General features: G+C 28.9%; 1 protein-coding gene across 1 annotated transcript in view; it reads left to right on the forward strand.

The window, feature by feature from the left end:
• Nucleotides 1-26,255, forward strand: part of LOC129972729 (glutamate receptor ionotropic, NMDA 2C-like) — a 313,970-nt gene that overhangs the window by 199,877 nt on the left and 87,838 nt on the right. Inside the window, exon 5 of the mRNA XM_056086971.1 lies at nucleotides 6,695-6,951. Coding sequence (XP_055942946.1) covers nucleotides 6,695-6,951 — 257 coding nt within the window. The remainder of the gene's footprint in view (nucleotides 1-6,694; nucleotides 6,952-26,255) is intronic.

Consider the following 26,255-nt stretch of genomic DNA (forward strand, 5'->3'; position numbering starts at 1 on the left):
AAAAATTTCAAAACTGATTGAGAGGCTAGCCCAACAAATCAGCAAAAATCATAAACATGAATAGTTCCGGTTTCATTCCTTGACAATCTTGTAAGATTGTGCGAAAACTTTTGAAACCCCTTCGGAAGGATAAAATGTGAAATGGGCTTGTTCAGTTGGAGTGGTGATTCTATGCCAAGATTTAATGCTACAATTTTATATTCACGATATTTTGAGTTACTGCCTTGCAGGGTTTCAACAAAGAACTTATTTTTTGCATTTTAACTCTTTCTTACTTCACTTGCAGAAATGTGCGATGAACAAACAACTGTTGACAATTCTAATTGAATTTGAAACAGCGTTATTCTATTCCTACATTCCTTCAAAACAGCTAAACATCTAAAACCGGCTTAATCGTCGATATCATTGAATGTTAAATAAAAGCTACATAAACGTCCTAAACTGCCTGACAAGCCATTATAGGGATAAAGAAAAAGTAAGACAATAACTTTATATAAAAACAACGATCCAAACTTCTTTTCTTCATAGCTCATTTGATCAAAGCCGAGATATTTTGATACTAAAAAAATAACAATTTATGCATCTAAATTAGACCGTTTGGTTTTGGTTTTTAAATGCTTATCCTAATTTCAGGAGAAATTTTCAAATTCATTCAATATTTTTGTAACAATACCTAAGCATCATATCAATCTCGGCACCAGACATAAAAATCAAAATAGAAATCCAATCTTTAGAACAAACTCAAGAAAGACAAAACAACTTCAAATTTCAACAGAAATGAGACTCACTGAAGCCTTTACTTGCTGTTGAAGAAAAAAATTGAAAAGCGTGAGTCTTGGAAAGATAGCAAAACGTGCTTACGCTTTACATTCTAGAGTACTTAGAAAGAAAGCTATGCCACTCACATTCGTCTAAGATAAAATAACATTTTCAGTCCTGGAAAAATTGCCCGCCATTTGTGCATTAATGTATGTCTAAAAAAGGATGTGAAATTTTTTTGTCTTTGTTGAGAAATATATAATCAAGAAAATCGTGATACTGGATGCGAAAGAATATTATCGAAAAAAAATATTCTTGCGCGGATTTGAAAAGCGGAGTAATATTCAGAACAATTGCAAAAACTGTTGGTTATTTTCAAATTTTTTAAAATACTAACAATAACTGGATATTTGATGATGGAATATATTTTGCAAGGAAAGAATTTGGATTGATCTGTGATTTATGTATCCTGAATCTCTTACTTTGTGTGTATCTATATATTTGCATCATTTATATATTTAATTATTTAACAATATTTATATTTATGACATCAATTATATATAGTCCTAATAGTTTTAATTATTTAAGAATCATATAACAAAATAATATACCTGATAATAATAAAATGATATATACAATATAATAATGAAATAATATATGTGATATAATAATATATAATATTTGCTATGCGATTAGAATGCGGCAAAAAGCGATGAAAAAGAACGTTTTTATAAAAAATTAAATTATCTATAAATCCCTCATCTATACTACTATTATAAATGTGAAAGATTGGATGGATGTTTGTTAGTCAATCACGCCAGAACGGCTAAACAGAATTGGATGAAATTTAGCTGAGAGATAGATTAAAGTCTGGAATAGGACATAGACTGCTATTTATTCCATTTAATTGAGTGGTCAATTGCTTATCAATTAAAAACTAACTTTCCCGCCAAATGAGCAAAGCTTCAGAGTTCTTTTTCTTTTTTCCACGCCAATGAGATTAGGCTTAACATGATTTTGACTATTATTTCAAACGATTCTGTTTATTTTCTTAGTGTTCGATACGTTTAAAACTATACATTGTTAATTAATCAATCTTTCGGATTTATTCTGAAGTACTTTTAAATTAAAATAAAACAGAATAAAGGAAATTAAAAATTTATAATCTATATTGCGTTACCCCAACTCATACATTTGTTCACATAGAAAATTCATACATTTGTGTTGCCCCAATGGGCGTTGAAAATTCACGCATGCGCAGGAGTAACAAAAGATAAAGCCATTGATGCTATAAGTTCCAACCTATTACCACGCGTACGAAGTCGTGGGTAAAAGCACGTCCTGCATAAAAACGTGTTCTTTTGAAGAAGGATATGTTTTGCATTTGATGATGCTAAAATGATATAATTCTAAAATTATAAAAGATAAAGTTCTAAAACATACTATTAACTTTGAGAAACAATGTTCACAACTAAAAGTTGTTGTATGCACGAGCCTTCAGCTTCCAAACGTGCACTTTTGCAATTTTGTTGGGATATTTCGTACTCTTCCATATTCTGCCGATCTAGTACTATGGCACTTTTATTAATTTTTTATAACTTCTAAACAATGCCAGTGGTTGAAATTTAATTTCTTGATCAGTAGAAAAGCACATAATTTTGCTATTTAGACAGAAATCTCAGAAATATTATAAATGCCGGATTGTGAAGAAAACTGAATTTAGGAGTGAAGAATATGATGTCATACAACACAGTGATTAAATGCAATTTTTAGTAAATAAAATGCATGTTTATATTTTTTATAAAAATGAATATACACCTGTTTCGATGCAAAATTACTCAAAACATAACTCCCAAATTCTTCATCCATTACTTTCATTCACTCTCCAAGAGAATGAACGGATAAGGAAATAAGTTGAAGCACAGAATTATAGTTACTTTTTGTTTTTCTTGTTAATCCACAATTTTTATACCATTCATAAAAACAGACGATTTAATTTATATTTTTATCTAAGAATATTAGAATTTTAATCAGAAAACATAATTTATAAGTGTTAGAAATATTTTTATCGCTATCGCGGAGAAAATATGATACTATAAATGAACAAAAGAAGATTCAATGTGTTGAGTTTGAATAAAAATTTATTCCAATTTTGAGATGGGTTATATTTTAAATACAGTAATTTAATCCTTTATAAATCTTATTAAAAGGCAGAATTAGTTTTTTTTTTATAAAATAAGACTAAATAAATGGATGGCAAATATTTGCATAACTTGAATTTAACATTTTAAACAAACTGAAAATTAATTCTGTAGTTGACAGAGTCATAGCCAAAAAGATATTAAAATTAATTCTGCCGGAAACTCAAAACTAATGATACCGCATATTTAACAATTGAGAAGTCACAAGTAAAACTAACAGATTGTATTCCTTAGTCAGTCACCTTTATACTGTGGTAAAGGATAGAATTTTCTTTGGAAAAAGTAAAAATATTAGTTTAAATGAACTACTAAAAATATTTAAATATTTAAGATTATTGGCAGATGATATCTATGGTATTAATGTACCCATTAGGAGTGATATACGTTGAACAAAAAATTAATCAGCCAAAAAAATTAATGTCCTTACAGAAAGTTATTCGTCTTTAAATCTATCAGAATATGCTATTTGTAAAGTAACTCTAAAATAAAATTTATTTAAGGATATTAAGATATTATAAAAAAGATTTTATTTCTAATTGATAATTTTTGAAAAACCTATTGTTATTCGTAATGTGTGGAGACATTAATAATTTAATATATTAAATAAAAATTCAGAGCTCATTTTATAAATGCCAATATTTAATTAGCTTCAATTAGTATTTCAACATTCATTAAAAAGATTTAATGATTAGTCTTACAAATTAATATTTACTTTTATATTCAAGGTATCAATTCATTTTCACAATTCATATTTATTTTATATCATGCTCTCTTTTAGTTGAAAAGCCTTATTGTACATATTATTGCAAATGTTCTAATATTTAAACTCTGACTTCTAGAAGTTTACCATAGATTCTAATTAATTTAATTTGGTCTTTTAACTTTGCTTTAACAATTCTAAGTATTTACTTTCCTTTGAGATTCTTGACAGTTGTCTGAATTTAAAAGTTGTTCATAAATTGTTTATAAAAATCAAATTAAAAAGTATATTAAACGTTATCTCTCAATAAAAATTTTATTAAAATTATTCATGAGAAATCGAGTTTTGACTTGTTTAAGTTATAAATATCTTATTTGAAAAATTAATTAGTATTGCAAAAGAAATTTCTTAGCGAATTCCTCATACAGTGAAATGAGCTATACACAATTCCAGCAGTATCGAGGGAACGGATGAAACACTATACTATATTTAAAAACAGTCTGAAGGCGAAATATGTAACAACTTAAGCTTTCTTACTTTTCAAATAAGCAAAACTATGTTTTAAAGCAAATTTAAATTTAAACGATATTAAAGAAGACATCACTGCAATATTTTTAGATGGAAAAATATAAAAATTATTATTAAGGAAGAATTTTTTCCCCATGCATCTTACAAGCAGTAAAAAAATTAATAATCGCATACGTAATAGTATTACATAATATGAAGTGATATAGAAAGAAAAAACATTAAAAACAAAACTTGATTATGAACATCAGATTTATTTTGCTCGAATACATTAATAAAAAATATACACAAAAAAAAAGGTTTTACAATGTCTTAAGAAATAGATAAATGATTTTTATCTGAGTATTACGAAATTTTGAAATGTTAAATAACATAAAGCAAACTCCTTCAGGAATAAGTTCTATCAAACAAATAATATCTGCTTTTTTCGACTGTCAATAAAGAAATTTTATTTTACATATACTTCTTGGTACTCATATCTTTCAACTTGATTGGGAAATCATAGTGAATCTCTTGTCCTTAATTAATTATCAAATATCAGCTTAAATCAAACAGACATATAATTAACGAAAAGTAAACTTCTATGAAAGGTAGTAATGGTATTATAAAGATGTGAAAACTTATATAATTGCTGTCCAATACCTTCAAACTGATTTAAGTTTCTTACAGTAAAAACTGTTTCCCATTTTAAAATTTCCATTTTTTTTTAACTATATTTTTGAACCAAGAGTCTTTGATCACTAGCTTTTTATAAACATTAAATTCCTTAAATTCCCTGGCAATTAAGCTATTATTATGAAATGAATTTTTATAGAATGACACATTGTTATTGTATAACAACGAAAAACATAGATTTTCAGGTCACAGACCATTACTAATTACTACGCATAAAAATTTTAAAAAAAATCATAAAATAAAAGCAGAAGCGAAAATTCTACTTCGGAATTTAGGCCTGATTAAAGATATTCTTGATTCTAATTTTAACACTGCAAACATATGCGATTAATTGGTTAGATGGAACAATGAAATTAATTTGAATTTCATGAAGACCATAATAGCAATGCTGCAATTTTTGAAACAAATTAAACTTTAAAAAATTGTTACACTTCGTAAAAAACTTGTACGGTAATAGAATTGGAATTATTAAAAAAGACTTTTTTTATAAGTTCAAAAATAATGTAAAATAATAATTTTGGAAGATATTTAGGCAAAAGGCACAACAAAATTATAAGTAATAAATATTTTAATTAACTTTAGGTCTTGAAAAATTAAATAGTAACTTTTCTATTGTTAGGTAGATTCCTATAGGAAGACTACATATTACAATAGTTCTTATTACAAGACTTTGGGAAAATTTATTCAGTTCTTCACCGATCCTGGACATTGAAACCCAAAACCACCCTTCGTTCAAAAGTATATATATATGTATATAAAGAGTGTCCCAAAAAATGTATACACACTTTAAATAATTGTAAATTTGGGGTTTATTATAATTCGAATAATTTTCAACATGTAAAAGATTCTACAAATATCATTCTATTGTCTTGTTATCGCATGTTCACAAACTGGTGTCCGTTCTGCTCCAGACACTGCTGACAACGCGAAGCGGTGGAATAGCACACATGATGGAACAATTCCCTTGGGATATTCGTACATTCATGTTCAATGGTTGCCCTCAATTGACCAACTGTTGCAGGTTTATGGACGTCCTGAACAGTTCCATCAGCTTCAAACTTATCTCTAATTCGAGTGATGGTAACTCGTGTAGGTGGTTCTTTGTTAAACTCCCTCTTAAATTGTCTTTGCACTTCTACTACATTTTCATACTTCCAGTAGCATTTTAGAATAAATTTCCTTTCTTCAAATTCAAGTCTGTCTGCCATCACTCGGTTCAATGGGTTCAGTTTGTAAAGAAAGAAGAAATAACTTAGTTATCAGCTGCTAAAATGTGTATACATTTTTTGGGACACCCTGTATATACGCGTATAAAGCTTGCCCATGTTATCTTGTGAACAGAATAACTGGAGTAATTTTGTGGATTTTAACTGGATTGGAATATGTTGCTAGAAATGTAGAAATCTCGGATGAGTTCGCAAGTGGACCATTTAGTTCAAAGGGGTTGGAAATGGTGGGGCGTTGAAATTTCCATTTCGCTATAACTTTCTTAATATTAAAGATAGAAAAATAAATCGTTAGCCAAATTAGCGCCTTATTAACATGAACATCTTTTGAATTTAAAGTGTTTCGATAACTTAGAAGTTAGAGACTGAAAATTGATTTTCAAGCACTCATTTTGACTGCCTCTTAACATCAACAATTTATGTTGTCAGACTTAATGTAAAGGAATCTACCTTTGCCTTCCAGCTTGCTGAGAGAAATTTTTTTGAAAAATATGAATGCCAAATTTAATCAGGAACTGTAGATTTATGAAAAAACATGCAAATAAATAAAATAAATATTTTTCTATATATAAACTCAAAACTTTAGCACGATTTTTCTTCACTTCCAGGTTTACGATCATGGATATTTACACTCTAAAGGTTCGCGATCCGGACGAAGCTCGAGCCGAAATGCTCGAACTGACGACCAGCGAGGCTCGAGTGTTCCTGCTGTACTGCAACCGTCAGGAAGCCATGTACATCATGCGAGCAGCCAACGAACTGGATCTAACCGGAAAGAACTACATCTGGATCGTCACGCAATCCGTCGTGGGGCCAGCGTTCGACAATACTCCCCCTCCGCCGGATTTTCCGCCCGGTCTACTAGGTAAGTTCTCAAAATACGAACCCTCCCCCCACACCTTTTTTGTGGTTCATTGAATCAAATAGGATTTTATCTGATCCAAGAAAAAGCTGAATCGAGGAGGTTAGTTTGGCAAGAGTAGAAAGAATGTAAAAAATCGTTTGGCATAAAATACAAAGATGTTAAATCGAAACTGATGAACTTTCCATATGATATTTTGAAATTCAATTACTGTAAAGGCGCATAATTTTACAAGGATTTGAATTTTGATTTTGGCAAATGATTCTTGAATGCAAATTATGCATTTATCATAAAACTTTCTCAAATGATTATTATAATTAATGAAAGTGAATGGAAAATAGGATAATATCAGTGTTGCAATTTTAGTTTAGTTTGGTTATATTAACGTCCCGTTGAAAAGCAATACTGGGGCTATTTGGGACCTCTTAATTTTGAACCGTGGTCAGATGACGAGGACGACACGTGAGCTGGCACCCCCCTCTCTACACTGTTGTAATTTTAGCATTAAGTTCAAATTCGAAACACATTTATCTTAGTTTCCAGAATTAACTATTGTAAATAATGGGGAAAAAAGCGACAGATATAATAATACTAATTTGATTTTTTTTTTTTTATTTCAGCATCATTTAGTTCAGTTTCATGACTTTTAACTTAAGATCAAAATTGAATTTAGTCACAATTCGAAGGAAATTTAAAATAATTTCTTACATGCAGGATGTAAAATTATAAGATTAATGTGTCGAACATTAAACTATAATAAATTTTAATATTATTATTTATAAGGAAATGCCTATGAACACAACTTTGTAAATGCATACAAAAAAAATTTCGTGATTTACTATAGAACAAATGTTTTATGAGTTTATGAGCAAAAGTTTGGTATTTGATGTAGATTAGAAATTGTTCAGTTAATGGGAAAAAAGTTTTTATTTAAATTCTTATTTCACGCATTCTGCTGAAAATGAACAAAAGGTGAAAAATAGTAAAACAAATTTGTATTGTTTTTGTTTTCAAACTTGATTTCTGAACAGAAAAAATCTTCTTTAGATATAGATTTTCTTTCGGAATTTTTTATATTCTTATTTACTTTCTAACAGCAAATCTTTCAGCCATTTTACATTGACATATTGTTAAAAAAATCATTTGTTGTTTACGCAATCACTACACACAAAGACTCACGCAGTACACGAGCAAGTATATTGTGATACTGAATTTTATTAACGAAGCACACACAATATAAATGAACAGGTGCGCCATCTGTTGGTGACATCACCAAACTGAAGGCTGGTGTTAACAATTGTTTCCCCCAAAATAGAATATTTCGTTTCTCGTGTGGTGAAAGCTTATTAGCTACGCTACTCGAGCAATTGCTTTTGTATCGTGGTCATGTTACTGGGCTTCGAACCACAAGGTCCCAGGTTCTATCCTCCCTCAATTCAATCCGCCACATTGGTGATCTCGGACGATGAAACTTCAACCTTCGTACAGCTATTGTGGTGCCATCTACCCACAGCAAACCGAAGTCGTCAGATTCACTTGACGCAGCAAACCAAAGTCTTCAAACTCACATGATGCAGCAATAGCATCTGCAACGACTCACCCACACACGCTCGCCATAACGCTTGGCGCTACTCAAATGGATGCAGGCACATTAGAATCAACAGCTAATACATCACCACTCAACAACCATGTCGTTCGTCTCACCTCCGACTCACTGGAGGGAGAGTCTGTGATGAAAGCTTATAAGCCAGTTAACAGCTACGCAACCAGAGCAATTGCTTTTGTATCGTGGTCATGTTACTGGGCTTCGAACCACAAGGTCCCAGGTTCTATCCTCGCTCATTCCAATCCACCACATTCACTTAACTCTGAAGATCATTTTTTGTCACTCTTCTTGGAAATAAACACTATTTACTTAATTTTTATTTCCTGTGTAGATAAGTCATATTATTTTGTGTTTAGTTTCTAAAAACAGAATATATTTAAACTCTTCACTTCCTGGAAATAATTTATTTTTCACCCTGAAGTTTTCCAAAAACTGAATATGTATATATATAAATTTTTTTCCATTTGAACTGAAAACTAAATCTCTCTCAATGAGATATATATATATATATTAAATCTATGGATACTGCACAAATAAAACTATTGCTGCATTAAATTTTGGTAAAAATGTTTCCTATTCTGCTTCTGTTACGATTTTTTGTATGAAACCACAATATACTCCATTTTGAGAATTTTGAATACCAATTTCATTAATCAGAGAAATACGAAACTTCACAAGTTTTAATTACTAATTCTAAACCAAAGATCTAGTAAAATGTTTATAAACTTAAAGTTTAATATCTTTAAATAATCATCCTTTATTTTGATGCCATTCATCAAAAATTCTTAACAATATTGAACTGACCTTAGTTAATCTTCTTCCAAATTCAGAAATTCATCATTAGAGAGACTCGACTGAGGAAACAAATGGCTTTCTAATCTCCTCGTGTCAACTGATCGGATTAAAAATATCCCTGGAAGTTTCATTAATTCCCGCCACACAGTACTAAGCTGGTAGTTTGTTAGTGAATAACAATTTCATAGCTGTATCAGACCATTATCACCTTTGCTAATTAAAATGCAAAAATGAATATTTAATGAGAATTTACGGACTAGTGATAACTTCTGTTGGATTAATTAAAAATAGCTAAATATTCTTAAGATTATACCTTCCAATAAAGCTTCGTTTTTGATAAAAAAAAAAACTTTATTAGATTCTGAACTATTTTATGCATTAAACGTGTATAGATTATTTTTTCTATAATGCTTGAATAACCATGAAATAAATTGATTTTTCACTTTCTATTATGCTCTAGCCCACTTCACAGACCACTTAATCTATTGTTATAAATTAGACAAATAAAATGCACTTTTAAAAAATTGCCAAAATTTCGAAAAATTTAATTATTAAAAAGTTTTTTTTTTTTTCTGAATTTTGAAATTATGCAAAATTTATTTTTATGCAATAATATTTTAAGAAATTATCAGGAAAAACTATAAAATTCGGATTAATTTTTCAATTTATTGAAATTTTAATTAAAAATTTTAAAAAATAGCTCCTCAGTGCTTATTTCTAATTTCCAAGTAATTTATGTACATATTTTGTAACAATAGGACAAACGGTCTGGACTGCAAAGCGTCAACACAAACATTTATCTCTATTTTTATAAGAGATGTAGATTTTAAACTAAAGCTATTTGTTAAATAATTTCTGATTGATATTTCTGAATTTAACTCGCCCTTACTTTTAAAAATGAGGATTGATGAAAATGAAGACTCAAACAAATGGATGACTAAACAGTATAAGGTTTAGCAGTAAAATTTTTTGGAGAAGTGTTTTTAGTTTGTGTTTTTCAGATGAAAGAATTCAAAAATTAAAAATGAAATGGTAATGCATCCAATCAATTATATCATCGTCAAGTCAAATTTTGTCAGTTAGTAAATAAAGCCTAATGCTGGACGAGTTGTTAAATAATTATTCATTTCATTTTAGTAAGTTCAGAGTTATTAGCTGCTACTTATTAAATTTTGATTTATACATTTGCATTACTTATATATGCGTATACTTTTTTGTTGCATTATTTAAAAAAAATTGAAATACAAATTAATTTTAAGTAAATATTGTTTAAGCTAAGAAAAAAGTTCCTTAAAATACAAAAGTACAGTAATCCTTATAATTTAATTTAAAAGATAACTATGTTTAATTAGAAAATATTTATTAATTCACATTTTAACAAAAGAAAACGTTTATTTAAGTAAACAATATTTAAATGTTTTATCAGTTTAATATTTTAATATCTAATATGTACCGTTTGTGGTATTCCAATTGGAAGATATTTTTTTGTAACTACTACTTTTTAAGAAATTTACTTTATACAAAACTTAAAACTAAGATGCATATTGAACATGGTGATTACTTACAAAGAATATTAATATCATATGATGTTAGAATCAATGTAGAATTGTTAAATTCTTTATTTAACAATTCAGAAGTCTGCTGAAATTTTAAAAATATTGAAATGAAAAAAAAAATCATTAGAAATATTTTTTTATTTTATTCCATATGCCATTAAATAATTTTTTTTTGTTTCGATGCCATCTATGAATAATATTTTGCGATTTTCAATATATTTAAATTAATCCCTCTTTTTTTTTTGAAAATTCACCATTAGAGAAGAATCTCAACAAAGAAAATAAACAACTTTCTAATCGCTTCATGTCTACTCATCGGATTAAATTGATTTTAGAAAGCTTCATTAATGCTGCCTTTTGACATCGAGTGGCTCAAAAACAAACTAGTTCATAGCTGCATGAAATGATGTCAGTTATTTTTTAATTAGAAGAGAAAAATTAGCACTTGATAAGAAATGACTTTTCAGTCGTGCAAAATATTAGACATACTAATCAACAGAAATGGATTTTTTTTGTTGTTCATTAGATAGTTTCTAAAATTACGTTTTAGTTTTCGAAATCATTTTCAGTAAAACTTTAACAAAATTTAGGATTTTTTTCGTCGCTAAGTTCCAACGATATTTTGCGTTAGATTAATAGAAAGGAAAGCTCTGACTGTTTAATAAATTAACTGTTTTTATAATTTAAAAATAACGATTTGATCACTGTTGACGTTTTTGTTTACTTTGGCAATAAGGCGCATAGGTAAAAAAAAAAGTTGATTAAGCGGTTTTTTTTTTTTTTTTTTCATATTGAATCTAAAATTTATACAAATCTACAATCTTATTGCCAAGATCATGTATGAAATTTATCGTGCTCAAAGGTCTCAAGCTCAATATCTATACTGAATTATTCTATAAAATTAATTTTTCTTAGTTCTTACTATTCCATATAAAAAAGTGAAAAAAGAACTAATTAGACAAATATCAATGAATTCTTATCTTTCGAACTATTGATTATATATTAAGTAGGTTAATATTTATTTTTAAAAGTTCCATATTATAATCAAAGCTGAAAATTTATCTTTTATCTTCTAGTTTCAATTTGTGAATGCCATTTTTTATCCTCTTTAAGCACTGAAGTCTTACTTTTAAAGACCAAATTACTCAGTCAATCAACCCTATCTTTTGAAAGTATTTTCATGAAAAATCAGTAATCAATATTAATTATTATTTATGTTCATTATCTTATTTCCTTTGAGTATCGAGGAAGAGAAAACATTACTATTTTCTTCTACAAACATTTCGGAGCATCAGGAAATACTTAATTTCATTCAGAGCAAAAATACTTGATAGTTTGATAGAAATGTTCTTATTAGGAATAATTTTACTCTCATTGTGTTTAATATGAGTTAATATTTGGCTTTATTATTATCTAAACATGTAAATAATTATTTGCTTAAGAGTTGTTAGAATTTCCACTATTGTATTAACGTTGTTACTTATCCTCAAAAGATCTGACATATGTCACATAAGCTCTAATAAGTTGTTGACCGCCAAGAAATCTATAATAATAAAGACTCCCTTAGAAAGTCCGCTGCCGCTCAGAATGTGATCCGGGGAAGCTGGATGTTCACAGCATCATTTACAAGTGGGATGGATTTTTTTTACCTCCTTCAAAAGAAAGACACTTAAGATGGACTCTTTTAAGTCTAACCAAAGTGATACATTGAAGGTGGACGTCGTGGTTGAGATATCTTTCTTTGTTTGAGCAGAATCAATACCCTGGTTTCATTGTTTGTAGAGTGCCAACCACTAAGATGTTATAGTGCACTACGACTGCCCGATCAAATCCATAGTTCCCCAAAATCACAATCATAAAATATGACAGTATCAATCCCTGCGATAGTCGCAATTAACTCACTCCTGAAGACAAAGTAAGAGTCAGGGTTGCGTTGCTTTATTGTAGTCTCACGGTGGTGGTGGTGGTGGTGGGTGGTGCTAATATAGATATCGCTGCCAGTACGATCCTCTGCACGACTTCCAAAAGTATAGACCTGCACTACATCTTTAGGAATGCAATTAATAATTTCTAGAGCAGCTGTCTGATTGTCTTCATGGTGAGTTTGCTCGTTTGCAGTGGATTTCAGATCAAAGTGAAAGAAAATTCTCTGTCGTCCCTCTGAGGGATGAATGCAGAATCTTGAAGGCAGACGCTCAACGTTCCGAAATATCAGGTTTTGTGTTTCTTCCAAGCTAAAAGGGCTGTATTTCTTGAGTCTGATTGTTGTGCCACGTGTGCAGATACAATGAAGTATGATGTTGAGGGCCTTAGCTGTATATTTTATTGAAGTACTTAAATAATTTGGCTCTTCTTATAATATGAAGTGGCTGCAAGTTGGTCTCAAATATGACTATACCGGAAGGACAGGTATTTCTGAGTCCGAGAATATTTATCCGAAGAATGTCCGAATATTTAAAGTAAGAACATTCAAATATTAAAACAACGATTCAAAAAATTGAAGAAAGATATCCATTTTCAAATTGGTTGGCTAATTATACAAAATGTGCTATTATCCTTGAGATGCCTTATCCTTGTGCTATTTATCCTTGAGAATTCTTCTATTATTTCACCTATGTATGAAGAAAGATATAAATCTGATCTATCTGCAATTTTACAAATATCATGTTAAATTAAGAGAAAATTTCGGAATTTACTTTATTCGGAATTTAATTTATTCGCACTTTTATTCTGTATCGAGTTAAATCTATATTATAAGACGTTATTTACATTTGTATAAACTATACATCCCAATCTCCAATTAGAATGACTTGCACCACTATCTACCCATACCCGTACTTAATCATAAATCCATCTTTCATATCAATTCCAAATACTTTTTTTTCTCACAACACCGAAGAACAATGATACTTTTTTCCACTGCTACTTGAGATCGACTTTTCCAGAACAATGCTTGAAGCAGTGCTTCTTCGGATTTCCGGCGTGATGGCTTCATGCTTCACCGAGCAAAAGCATTATCAGTTTCTCAATGAACTGCAGCGAAGCACTTGAGAACTTGAGTCTCCAGCACTTCAGCCAGAGGCATAAAGGTGCTGAATTAATCTTTCCGGCCACGGCGCCGTCTTTCTGACTGCTGAAGCAGTTATTTCCAAAGCAATAGCTTTGATGTGCCATACTTTTAATACAGCAACCATGGAAATATGGTTTTTATCTATATGAAAATATGTTTCTTTATGGTGTTGTTCAGAAATAAACTGGAGTTGTTGGTTACTATAAAGCGAAAATAGGGCTTTATATTTGAATTTGAGTTTTTAGAAATTTGTTTAGGAATAAACTGAAGTGTGTTGGCTATTGTGGAGAGGTAATAGGGCGTTACATCGGAGATTGGAATACCATTAGGAGAAAAGCACGACTAGAATAAAATGGTTTCATGCATGATTTGAGGTAAATAGTTCTGTATTCTTACCTTAAGTGCTGTTAAAGTTATTTTGAATGATTTTAAACTACAATCGGATATTAACAGCTCTCAAGACAGTAATAATATTATGGTACTATAAAATAAGATAAGACAGTTTCTCACTTTTTCTCCCTTTATGTCTCTATTATATAAAAAGCCTTTCAAACAATTATTTTACCTCAAAAACAAATGCAAAACTAAAATTTTATAAATTAAAAAATAGGTAGTATAGAATATTGTTTGATTTTAATCAATGGCTTACTAGATATTCACATTTTATTAATAATTTTATTTTTTGTGTACTTATATTTGTCAGAGTTTTGAAATATCAGCAACCATTATATGAAAATGTCATAAATTGGTGCAAAATCATAGAAAATAATTAGCTAATATTAAAGAAATATATATTTATTTATAAAGAGTATATATCAGCTTCTGTACAAGTTCCGTTAATTCTAAAATGTAATAATTCTATTTGTTCGCAACAATTATCAAACATTCCTATTAATACAAGATATTATACAATCCTCAATGTTATTAGACATTCTGAATATCAAAATCTGTAATGAAGATATAGAAATAACATTGTCGAGCCTTTTGTACCAATAAGAATACTTGCAACATGTTTTAGTTACATTTTTCTAATAAATTAAAAGTTAGTAAATCAAAGAATTTTAATAAAAAAATATATATTTTCCTAGAATATAGTTAAAAGAATTTTTTACATCTGTACTGAAAAATTTTATATTCTGAATCAATACTGAAACCATATACTGAATCAAACGCTTCGCTTATCTAATTATTGAAGCTGCAAAATATTATTAGAAGTCTTCCGAAGATAGTTCCCCTTGTCACAAAGACGAAATTTAGTCTGAGTAAAGAATATATACAAGAAATCTAGAAATAGGCTTCAAATAATTTCAGTCAAATTTTAACCGTTTGCAGATAAGTAATCGTGTTAAGACTTAAATTAGTTAAGAGTAAGTTAGTTTAGTTTAGTTACATTAAAGTCCCGCTGTAAAGCAACACTAGGGCTATTTTGCGACGGACCTCGTCATTTTGAACCGTGGTCAGATGACAAGGACGACACCTGAGCTGGCAGCCCCCCCCCTTCTTCTCTAGAGAAGAGAAAAGTTAGTTAGATAAGATTATAATTAACATAAACCGTTTTATGAAATTAAAAATGGCCATGAATTTTATCTTCCATCGTGATTCATATAAAATGCATATTTTTGCTTAGAGAAGAGAAGTTGGCTGCATTCTATTTGTAACAAAAATTTAAATTTGTTTACTGGTTATTTTTCTTTTGTTCAGGAAAATAGAATCGGAAAACTCATAAAGGAACACTATAATATGTTTATTTGCTATTAGTGGTTTACAATGATTCCTTTTGGAAGCTTAAGTGTGTGAATATATTTTGAAATATTTTCTTTGCAATTTTTCTTATTTGTTACTTCAAAATGTTTAGTCCACTTTTTACTCTATTAAATAATTTCTGACATGATTTTATTAACTATTAGAAGAATACCTAGCATTTCCCAGACATTTCCTGTCAAAATCATGAATTTCAATTTCAAATATACAACTTTCTAGTCATCAACCATCTAAAAACATGCCAATCAGCAAAACTACAAAAAGCCAATAAAAATCTGAGAGTTATGAATTTTTGTATTTGTCTCGGACCCGCAGGAAATATCAATCAGATCGTTCAATGTCAAGTGCTGAGGAGCATCAGCTGGTGTAATTGCTGCCTCGGGTGTCTCTGTCTGCTTTCCGGTTTTCACAGCGGCTGCGAATTTTGGTTTACAAGCATATTTGCTTGGATGTCCAAATTAAATTTCGCCTATTTATCTTTCAGGCAACAGCTAAGTCCAATCTAAAAGTTTCAAATGATTTATGGAACTGGCTTCGTTAAGGGACCATATATCAATCTGCTTTTGACGTTTGCACATGTAAACAGGTCACGATTAAATTGTTTTCTATGGAATTAATTACAGAAAATTCTTTCCAATATTTATTTTATAAATTATTATTATTTCTAGTCAGAATAATCAGTAACAAACGAACTATTTAATTTATAATTGGTATTTAAGCACTATTGACAGTTTCATTAATTCTATTTAAAAATTTTATGTACAAACAAATTTTTACTGTGCACTAAATCTTCTTGTGAAATTATATCCTGCTAATGCAACTGATGTTCAACACAGTACAAACCTTATAAAGAACGACTAATACAATTTTTAGTCCATCGTTTACGAACTGTACAAAGATAAAATATGAAAATAGCCAAATTCTACATCGTGACTGAAAGAATCTCCAAAGTTCATATCCTTCTGAACATATCTGAATTCCTTTCTTCAATACTGTTTTCTTTAAGAATGTTTAAAGATGGACAAATTAAATTTATTGATTGATTTTTATACTATATATGTTTATTCCTATCAAATTTTGGGAGGCCGTGGTGGCCTGGTGGTAAGGTCTCGGCTTGTGAGATAGGGTTTCAGGTTCGAGACCCCATTCGACCGAAGAACCGCCATGTAAGGGGGTTTGTTGCACGATAAATCCATCAGGGCCAAACGTCCTCGAGTTGATGTGTGAAGAGGGGGTTGCCAGCTCAGGTGTCGTCCTCGTTATCTGACCGCGGTTCAAAATTTTGAATTCTGTCCCAAAATAGCCCTAGTGTTGCTTTAAACGATACGTTAATATAACTAAACTAAACTAAACTCCTATCAAATTTTGGATGAATTACACCAAAAGACCTTTGTTTGCCATTTTATCTGAATACAAATTAATATGATATCTAAACTATGTAATAAGCGAATAGATAAAAATCTCTTAAACAGTTATAATATTTAAAGTATAGATACTTATGAAATTTCAAACCAAATCTCTCATTGGATTGATTGCTTATTGCATCTAAAACACAATAACGTTAAAATGAGACAAATTAGATATATAAAATTTCATATCTACTCTTGTTACAAAAAAATGCTGTTCTGTACAAAATATTAATTTCAGTTGGTTGCAAATAAAATACCCAAAAATAGGCAACAATTGGGAGAAAAATGTATCAATTAAAATTTCATGTGAAAAAATTAAATTCTAATTAAAATTTAATATTCGATATTTAGTGAACAGCAACTTTTCTGAATTTTTTTTTCACTAATCTTTTTATTCACCAAAACACCAATTTACCTAGAATTAAATACAATCTTTTCCAACTTTTTTAATTCCGAAGTATTTCCACATACTTAATAAATTCGAATATCAACTTTTAAAACAAAGTGGAGAAAATTTTGAATATTTTTAACCAAAAGATAATCAAATTAATCAGCAATATTTCAAAAGTCTAATAAAGCTATTGGTACTGAACACATCCAGAAAACAACTTCAAAATTAAAATATCATTCCAAGCGAATAGGAAATAACTGTCTGGAAACAATTAATAGAAATACGATTTCATTTGCGATTAAATATTTCATTTCAGAGCCGTGTATAATAATGGTGTGATCCCCTGTAACTGAAAGTAATAATTCATTTGAAATTTCCAATGCTTAAATATCTAACTAAGTAATTATTTTGCTGTCACGGACTAATGAGTCATCATAAATGATTAAATATACTCAAATATTCTCTAATTACTGGAGATTATTTTCATTATTCAAAGATATTCGGTAATTAAAAATTGATATCCGTCTATGAAACCATTCTCATATCTGGTAACATTGCAATACTCTTATATATCATAAAATAATATATTCATTAGTATTTAAAATTATCGAAGAAATTTACACCGAGTTCATAAACGAGTGTAATAATGAGATAAAATATTGAATTTATCAATTTTATTATCTTTGTCGTACCTAGGATTCTGTTTTTTCCCCCCATTTTCTTAAATCAAATTATTGATTATGTAATTGTTGGCTTATTTGAAATGGAATTGAAATATTGGCTATTATATCTGACAGCATGACATGTTCTTATTCATCACATTAATATTTGTTTTGAGAAATAATAAAACAATAAGAATTTTTGATTAACAAGAGATGCAAAATGAAAATATTCGGATGAAATGCCTCAATCTATATCTATACTTATAATAAAGCTCAATTTCTGTCTGTGTGTGTGTTGGCGCTCTACAGGCAAGGTCATTTGTCATACAGCTATCAAATTTGGTACATGTATACCTTACAGGTCGGGAATGTGCACCTGGGGTCCCTTTTTTTGAAATTTTAATTAGAATTTTAATTATTAATTAAAAACTAACTTTCCCGCCAAAAAAATCTTCCATTTTCCCCACTACCAACTTTTCCGCCAAAAAAATCTTCCATTTTCCCCACCGCCAAATGAGTAAGAGTTCAGTTGTTTTTTTTTCTCCCAACAGAAATGAGGCTAGGGTTAACGTTTTCCGGCGGATTATTTCAAACGATTCTGTTTATTTTCTTAATGTTTTATGCATTTAAAATTAAAGATTGTTAATTAATCCATGTTTCAGATTCATTCTGAAGTACTTTTGAATTAAAATAACACAGAATAAAGGAAATTAAAAATGTATAATCTGCATAGCGTTACCCCAACTGGCGTAGAAAAATTCACGCATTTGCGTTACCGTAATTGGCGAAGAAAATTCACGCATGCGCATTCTGTTCCGATTGCTGCCATGACAACCATTTTCAACGGACGATTTAAATTATTTTTAGGTTAGTTGCATGCTTTTGTAATTAAATTGTATTTATGTTAGTTATATATATTTTTTGTATATGCTTATAGTTTTAAGTACATCGTTTTTTAAGTAGTTTTTTTACACCTGTTTTCGACCCATTATTTTAAATGATTCATTTTATTTTCTTAGTGTTTGATGCATTTAAAATTAAACATTGTTAATGAATCGATCTGTTCATGATGAATCTGAGAAAATTTTGTTGGCAAATTCTTGAGATATTACATAAATTAAGAAAGATATTCTTTAGTGCCCATAAAGTTTAAACGCTCTGTGATTTTATTATCAGTAATCATATTATTAAAAAAAATGCTTTATTTCAGTAAAAAATATTATATTAATTGCAGATTAATCATTTACACTTTAATTTAATGTAAAGCATAAATTCTACTGGAGCTAACAGAAAATTAGAGAGATACAGATTACGTTATGACTGAAGGTCTTTATAATATTATGAATGAATTGAAATTTGAAATTTTGAAATATTTTAATGAAGAAGCTATTAAAGTAGGAATCACATAAAATATTTAACTATTAAAATTTTCACGAGCATTAAGATTGGCGAACTGGCTGGTCGCCAAAGGCGGCTAATCTCTAATAAGATAAAAAAATTAATTGAAATACTATAACTAGCTCCTATTTTAAATTATACTTTTATGATAAGCATGGACCATTTTGATTGGTCAGCTATGTTTCCTAAATGACGAAATTTATTGTGAATAAAACTGGCAAAATGAGTACAGTTGTACAACTTGTTGGGTTTGTATTAGAATTTCATATTGCTATATCTTTAGAAAACGGAGAGATGTAGAATATAATCAACTATTGATAATATATTTAGGGATCGTAATTTTTCAAATGAAATAAAAAGTAACAAATTCAGTAGAATGGTTGTGGTTGGGAGATTATGTCGAGGGTTTTACGTCACGAGGAATCATTATTAGACTGTCTTGTCTGCATTCCTTCACAGAAAAAATCTCTTTTTTTAAATCCCTGCCTGATAGTGACCCTTGAAAAAGTCTTCAGGCCGAATTCTACTTTTATTTGGTAGTAGATTAATTTTTATTTGGTTTAAATTGATTTTCCTATTAACTTGATTTTATACTTTATATATATCGGCAAAATTTGTGAATTGATTGTGGTTGGGTAAACTTTGTCGATCTTTCATTGGAGAGATTGGAATTTAGAACACAATATTAAAATTAATACTTTTCTTTCTTCTTTTATTTTCATTTAATCTCTATATTTTATAAAATACTAATCTGGATTTTAATTTATAAAAAAATCTAAAACTAAAAACAAATAATTTGAGCATAAAATGTTATGATTTTGTTATTAAGATTCAACATTCCATTAAATTCATTATACATATGAAAACACCAAAATATATCAGTTGAGGTAGAAAAACATACTAACATAGTATCATAAAATTTGAAATTTGTTATAACACATCCGAACTTTAAAATGAGTCAAACGCGGATAAAAACCTAAATATTACAAAAATTCCCAATACCTTTCGATTCCAAAATCCTCGAGTGTCCAAATACACAGTGTTCACTATACTGACTAACCTCAAAAAAAGTCCACTGAGATTTAAACCTGACATCAAATCTGTAAAAAGATATAAATTCCTCTTTCACCGGAAAAGAAGAATGGGAGGCAAAAGATAAAAAATAAAAAGGACGTAGTCTTCTTCTAACACTTCCTGTGTTACACGAGAAACCATTTTGAAGCAATAAGAGCAACTGACAGCTGACCGCATACCCAAAGTAAGCAATTTCGTGAGAAAGACACACGCCTTTCTCCAAAAGTACTGCCGTCAGCTAAAAAAGGATATAAGGTTTCACCGGATCATAGAAACTCCTGTCGAGTTTCATAGAATTCCCAGATTTTCACGCCCTCTAGCCTCTTTTCACGAATGGAAACAGTATTATAGGGACGCCCGGAAATGCAGCGCATTCCATGTTGAAAGTAGATTTGACCCATTTTAAAGATCAATCTTGGTTTCAGGAATCTGAGAGATATCTCTTTTATTAAAGAATATTTTTTTGGCATGTTCAATAGGAATATTTTTATACAGAGTTGGTTGAATATCTTATTTCTAAACCATTAAAGATAGATACATAATTCAATTTCGAGAAATACTTTAAATGATAAGAATTGTACATTATGGCTAAGTCAATAAATAAACTATTTTTAAAAATTGTGAAATCTAAATTTTTATGCAGCTCCCTTTCCATATTAATGAAATATTTTTCACTCTAAATCATTAAAGAAAAAACATTCTTTAAAACTGAAAGTAATTGACTTATGAAACATAGAATATCACTATTTTAGACGAATTTTAGTAATAAATTCGTGATCTCGAAAGAAATCTGAAGAGATCGTTTGCAAATTGAAACTATACATTCTTTTGTGATTGTGAAATCGCTTCTTAAAGTATTTGCGCAAAACCTCCATTTAAGTCAAACAGTTATAACTCGGTCTTTTCAGTCATAAAATATTGTGACTTTTTATTGTATGCCTTAAGGTATCTTCCATTTTTCTTTTAGATGACTGATAGGACTAGTAAAATAGGTTAGAATTCGCAACGTTTTCAGAAGATACACTAAAATGAAATATGTAGACTGATTTAGTTAATTTAGCGGAATGGTAAAATGGAAAAAAAATATAGCAGCCAGAATGCATTTAGATTTCTTAAATAATCTTTTGTGTTCTAATTAAAAAAAAAAAAAAAAAAAAACCCTTCAAATTTCCCAAAGAATTCTAAGCCAAATTTACAATTCTACTAGAATTTATTTAAGTTTTTTTTTTTTTAAATAATCGTTTGCATTTTGATTAGAAAAAATATTGTATTGCCAAATCATATACCTAAATAATGCGTTTATTAGACACTGCATAAAAAATCATTTATATAAATTGAACAATAATTATTAATATAGAGAATAAAATATATTCTAGAAATTCAGTTTACTAATTAGATTTATTGCTCTTTTTCGTCCTCTTTCATTTGATCTAGATTGTAACATTTATATTAATGTGAAAAGAAGTTTAAAAATTAAAACACAAAAAATAAAGTCACCATTAAATTTTCTACTCAAAAGTGATTAATTTAACATTTTAAAATTAGATGCTATATTCCAAGTGCCTTATAATTCTTGTACACCTTAAGTTCTTGATGGAAAATGAAGGGAAATTACAGTTTAGAGTTTTCATTCTGTCTTTATTTTAAAGCAAATATCATTCCGGTTCTCCATCGTTCTAACTTTTGGGTGGATATAACAACTGGAGAGTCGTCCTTTAAGTTTTTCAGTTATTTATAATTATGAAATTCGTTTACAATAGCACTTACCAAATTTCAAAACTGATGTTTAATAATCTAAGTTTTGTCAAAAAACATACTATTATTAACTAGAACATAAAATCAGAAAAATTATTCAAAATGTTAGAAGTTAATGTTATGTTATTTATTAATTTTAAATAACAAATATGTTCATCAACTTAATATTCCTTAAAATTACTTTAGAAATACATAAATCATCGGTGATTCACAGATGACCATTTTAATTTAATGCATTTTACTTACAATAGCGTCTTGGATACACTGTCCTTTCTGTAACGATTTTTCGAAGTTTTGTATTCTTAGAAAACATTAGAACAAATCTAAGAACGGAAGTAGGTCACTTCCTTCCTTTTGATTTTCTTACCTTTTCTCTGTTCCTAACAAGGGTAAGACGCCAGCAACTTAATCATTCCTTTGTTTCCGAATTAGTGTCTCTGAGCTCAAATGCTTAAACATAATACTCACTGCATTCAGGCCCAATCTCTTAGAAATAATCCAGCAGCATATGTATAGGAAGCTGACAGCTGTGACTCGAATGTTCCTTCTCGAATATCTCTGCTGTCCTTTCTTGTTACCGCTGGCATCGATATTCCTAGCGATTTTGTTCATTTAGTTGCCAACAAAGGAATAGTTATTTTAACAATGCAAAGCGGATTCTGGGATAATGTATTGTAGCAAGAATTTTAATGAAAGCGAAGAGTGTTCCTAGACCGCATTAGCATAAGCAAAAGGCTGCGGAAGTGTTTTAAAAGAAGTTATTGGAAATGTTTGCAGCTATTTTTTTAAGAATATTTAATAATTAGAGAATAATCATGAAGTGTATATTGTGGCACCACGTGTCTCCTTTTCATATCTTTCCAAAAATGCAGAGTTGTACTTGACATCTCTTACACGAAAGTAGACATCTGAATTTTCCTGAAAAAAGAATTCTGAAAAAGAATTCTTAGCTAACATTGTATATGTTGTTACATTTTATGAATATTTGTATAATGGATTCAACAAAATATAAAATACCATGTGTGTTCGAAAACAATGAGATATTTTGAGATGGAAAGGAAGTCTCACAAACAGTATAATCTTACTGTAAAAAGTAAAAGGGCTTTACTGTACTGTTTTTTGAAGATTGCAATATTTTCTCTACACTTCGAATACGAGAAAAAGGATAATTTATTTTTAATTTCGTATTATATATAATTTATTTCAGTTTGAATTTTTTTATTACTTAAGCATTAATGAAATTATACATACTCTACTTTTCGTGAGTTCATTTATTTATTGACAATTTATTTCCGACAGCGTCAAAATCTGTCCTACTGGGGACTAATCGCGCCATTTTTCGCGAAATTTACTACTCTTTATCTTTCACAGTCTGCATACGAGATTTAATTTCCTTTATTTCATTTGCAGAAGTCACCAGAGAGAGAAATCTTATTTTTTAATACTTAGGTACCTTTTAATAATAATAGCATTTGCTTTTTAAGTATTTCAATGGATAAATTTGGAAGAAACTTGCCGTATGAAGCGAAAGATTTTTTTGCTGCTAGACCATTCCAAGATACACTTGGAAGAGGACTTTCAGTTATTAATAGTCGAACGAATTAGGGATTGGGGTGGTACAATCTGAGCATTGGAATTGCAGGTTCCATAATTGATTCCAGACAGAAATCCCATTATTTAGTAAATGAAAATAAAATATTTTTATGTCCTGTTGAACCGATGTCTACAAAGCAAAAATTCTGGTTCAAATTTCCTCTTGCACTATTTAAGCATTGTAAAATTCGAAATCAAAGATTAAACCAAAAAAATCTTGTAAAGTATGTAAGAAAATAAATGCACATTTTGCATGTCAATTGCTAATTACTTAAATATTTCCCTGCATTCAATTCTAAACTGACAAATATATAACTATTCAGCATATTTTGGCCAATTCAGTTGCTAGTTTTCAATAGTTTGTTCTTCAACAAAATGAAAATGCTTATGTTTTCATTATTATTTTTATAATTCCTTAATCTACCTCATGACACAGAACTTTTTAAACATTACATTTAAATCGTTTACATTTAAGTTGCCAAAATACATGAGGAAAAGAAAATTGAAAAACTGAAATAATTCCCTTTTGTGCAAAATTTAATGTTCATTTCTGCAATTTTCTCAATAATCATTCAGTTTTCAATGTAATTACATTTTATAATCCCAGCAGCCGATTGCCAGAAGTTGAAAAGAACTTAGAAAGGAACATCATAAGATTTATTTGCTGAAATGATAATTAATAAAAGCCATAACAATAATTATAAAGAATGTTTCAAAATTAATCCTCGTATTCATATAACATCAAAAATATGCTTGCTATGTTATTTTTTTCGTTTCAGAGTGTAATAAATTATTTAACTTAAAAAAATAAATCCCCTTAACGAAATATAAAATAAAATAATAAGTATCATTAAGTTGGTGTTATTCTGAAAGGATTTCGGAAATTTAGAAAATTTTTTCTCATACCGAATTCTAAAAATATAGGTTCATTTCATGACAATAGAAAGATCAAGAAAATACGAAATGTGGAAAAAAAATGGAGGAATAGAAACGTTAAATGAAAATTTTGATCCAGAAAAGAAGAATTAATTAAATTTTTGAAGGGAACTCTTGTTTAATCTAGAAGAATCTTATAAAAAATGAAGTATTTAAGAATATAAGAACCTTGATTTATGTGATAGGATATTGTTTGTTTTCGGATTAATTAGAATTTAAAACTATTTGTTACATTTTAATTAAATGTTCGTTTTAAAAAATCAAAATGCGAATGTCACAATTATTAGCTTCAAATGGCTTTATATTTAGCTGCATTTTACCGAATTTATTTGTTTTAACATAAATTCTAATTTACTATTTTAAAATGTAAAGGATTTAATTATTTAATTGCAATTAGTTTTTTGAAATTACTTTTTTAAATTATAATTTACTAAAACCACAATATTTAATTTTTTCAGTACTTTTTCATCCAAATCAAATATAAAAAACAAACAAAAAAATTGCACCTCTTTATGAATGAAAAAAAATTATAAATTTTTCTCCTTTACGGATGAGATTTAATCGATTTAATGAGATTTTGAAATAATTGTCATTATTTTCTTTTTTCAATCAGATTTTGAAACAATTGTCATCATTTTCTTTTTTAATCAGATTCTGAAATAATTGATATTTTTTTTTTAAATCAGATTTTGAAATAATTGTCATTTTTTTTCTTTGTGTAAATTCTTTAAAAAATAAAATCTTCTCGAGTATAAAATAATCGATTCAGTCTGAGTCTTTATTTAATCTAAGTTAAAGATAAAAGTTCTTCGAATCAGAATTAATCATTTATGACAAATAAAAACTTTACAAGAGAAATCTGCTAAGCGAGAGAAAAACCGATATTTTTTATTAAGTAACAAGAAAAGGTAATTAAAATTGCATATCACATAAGGGGATGAAAATTTTAAAACAGAAATCATTAATAAGATGCGTTGATAAGATTTTTCACATTAGTGGTTCAACCATAATTTGATCAGAAAAAAAAATGATTTTATGATTACATGGAATGAAATCTGGGAGAACTTTTGGCAGTAAATGTTAAGACATTTCTGTTTCAACCCTTCACTTTTTGAAACTATCATGTTTTTTTTAATTGTAACTATTATGGAATATTTTCTGAAGTTACTAGCTTTATTGACATCCAGTCTTGAAGCAATACAAATGCTATTGTTTGGATGATCCTCATTATTTTGTTTTATTCTAACTGAGCAATTACTACCTTTGTAAACTTCAAAACTAGGCCAGTTAATGTACGTTTT

This window comes from Argiope bruennichi, chromosome 6 (assembly GCF_947563725.1).
Source record: "Argiope bruennichi chromosome 6, qqArgBrue1.1, whole genome shotgun sequence".
NCBI lineage: Eukaryota > Metazoa > Arthropoda > Arachnida > Araneae > Araneidae > Argiope > Argiope bruennichi.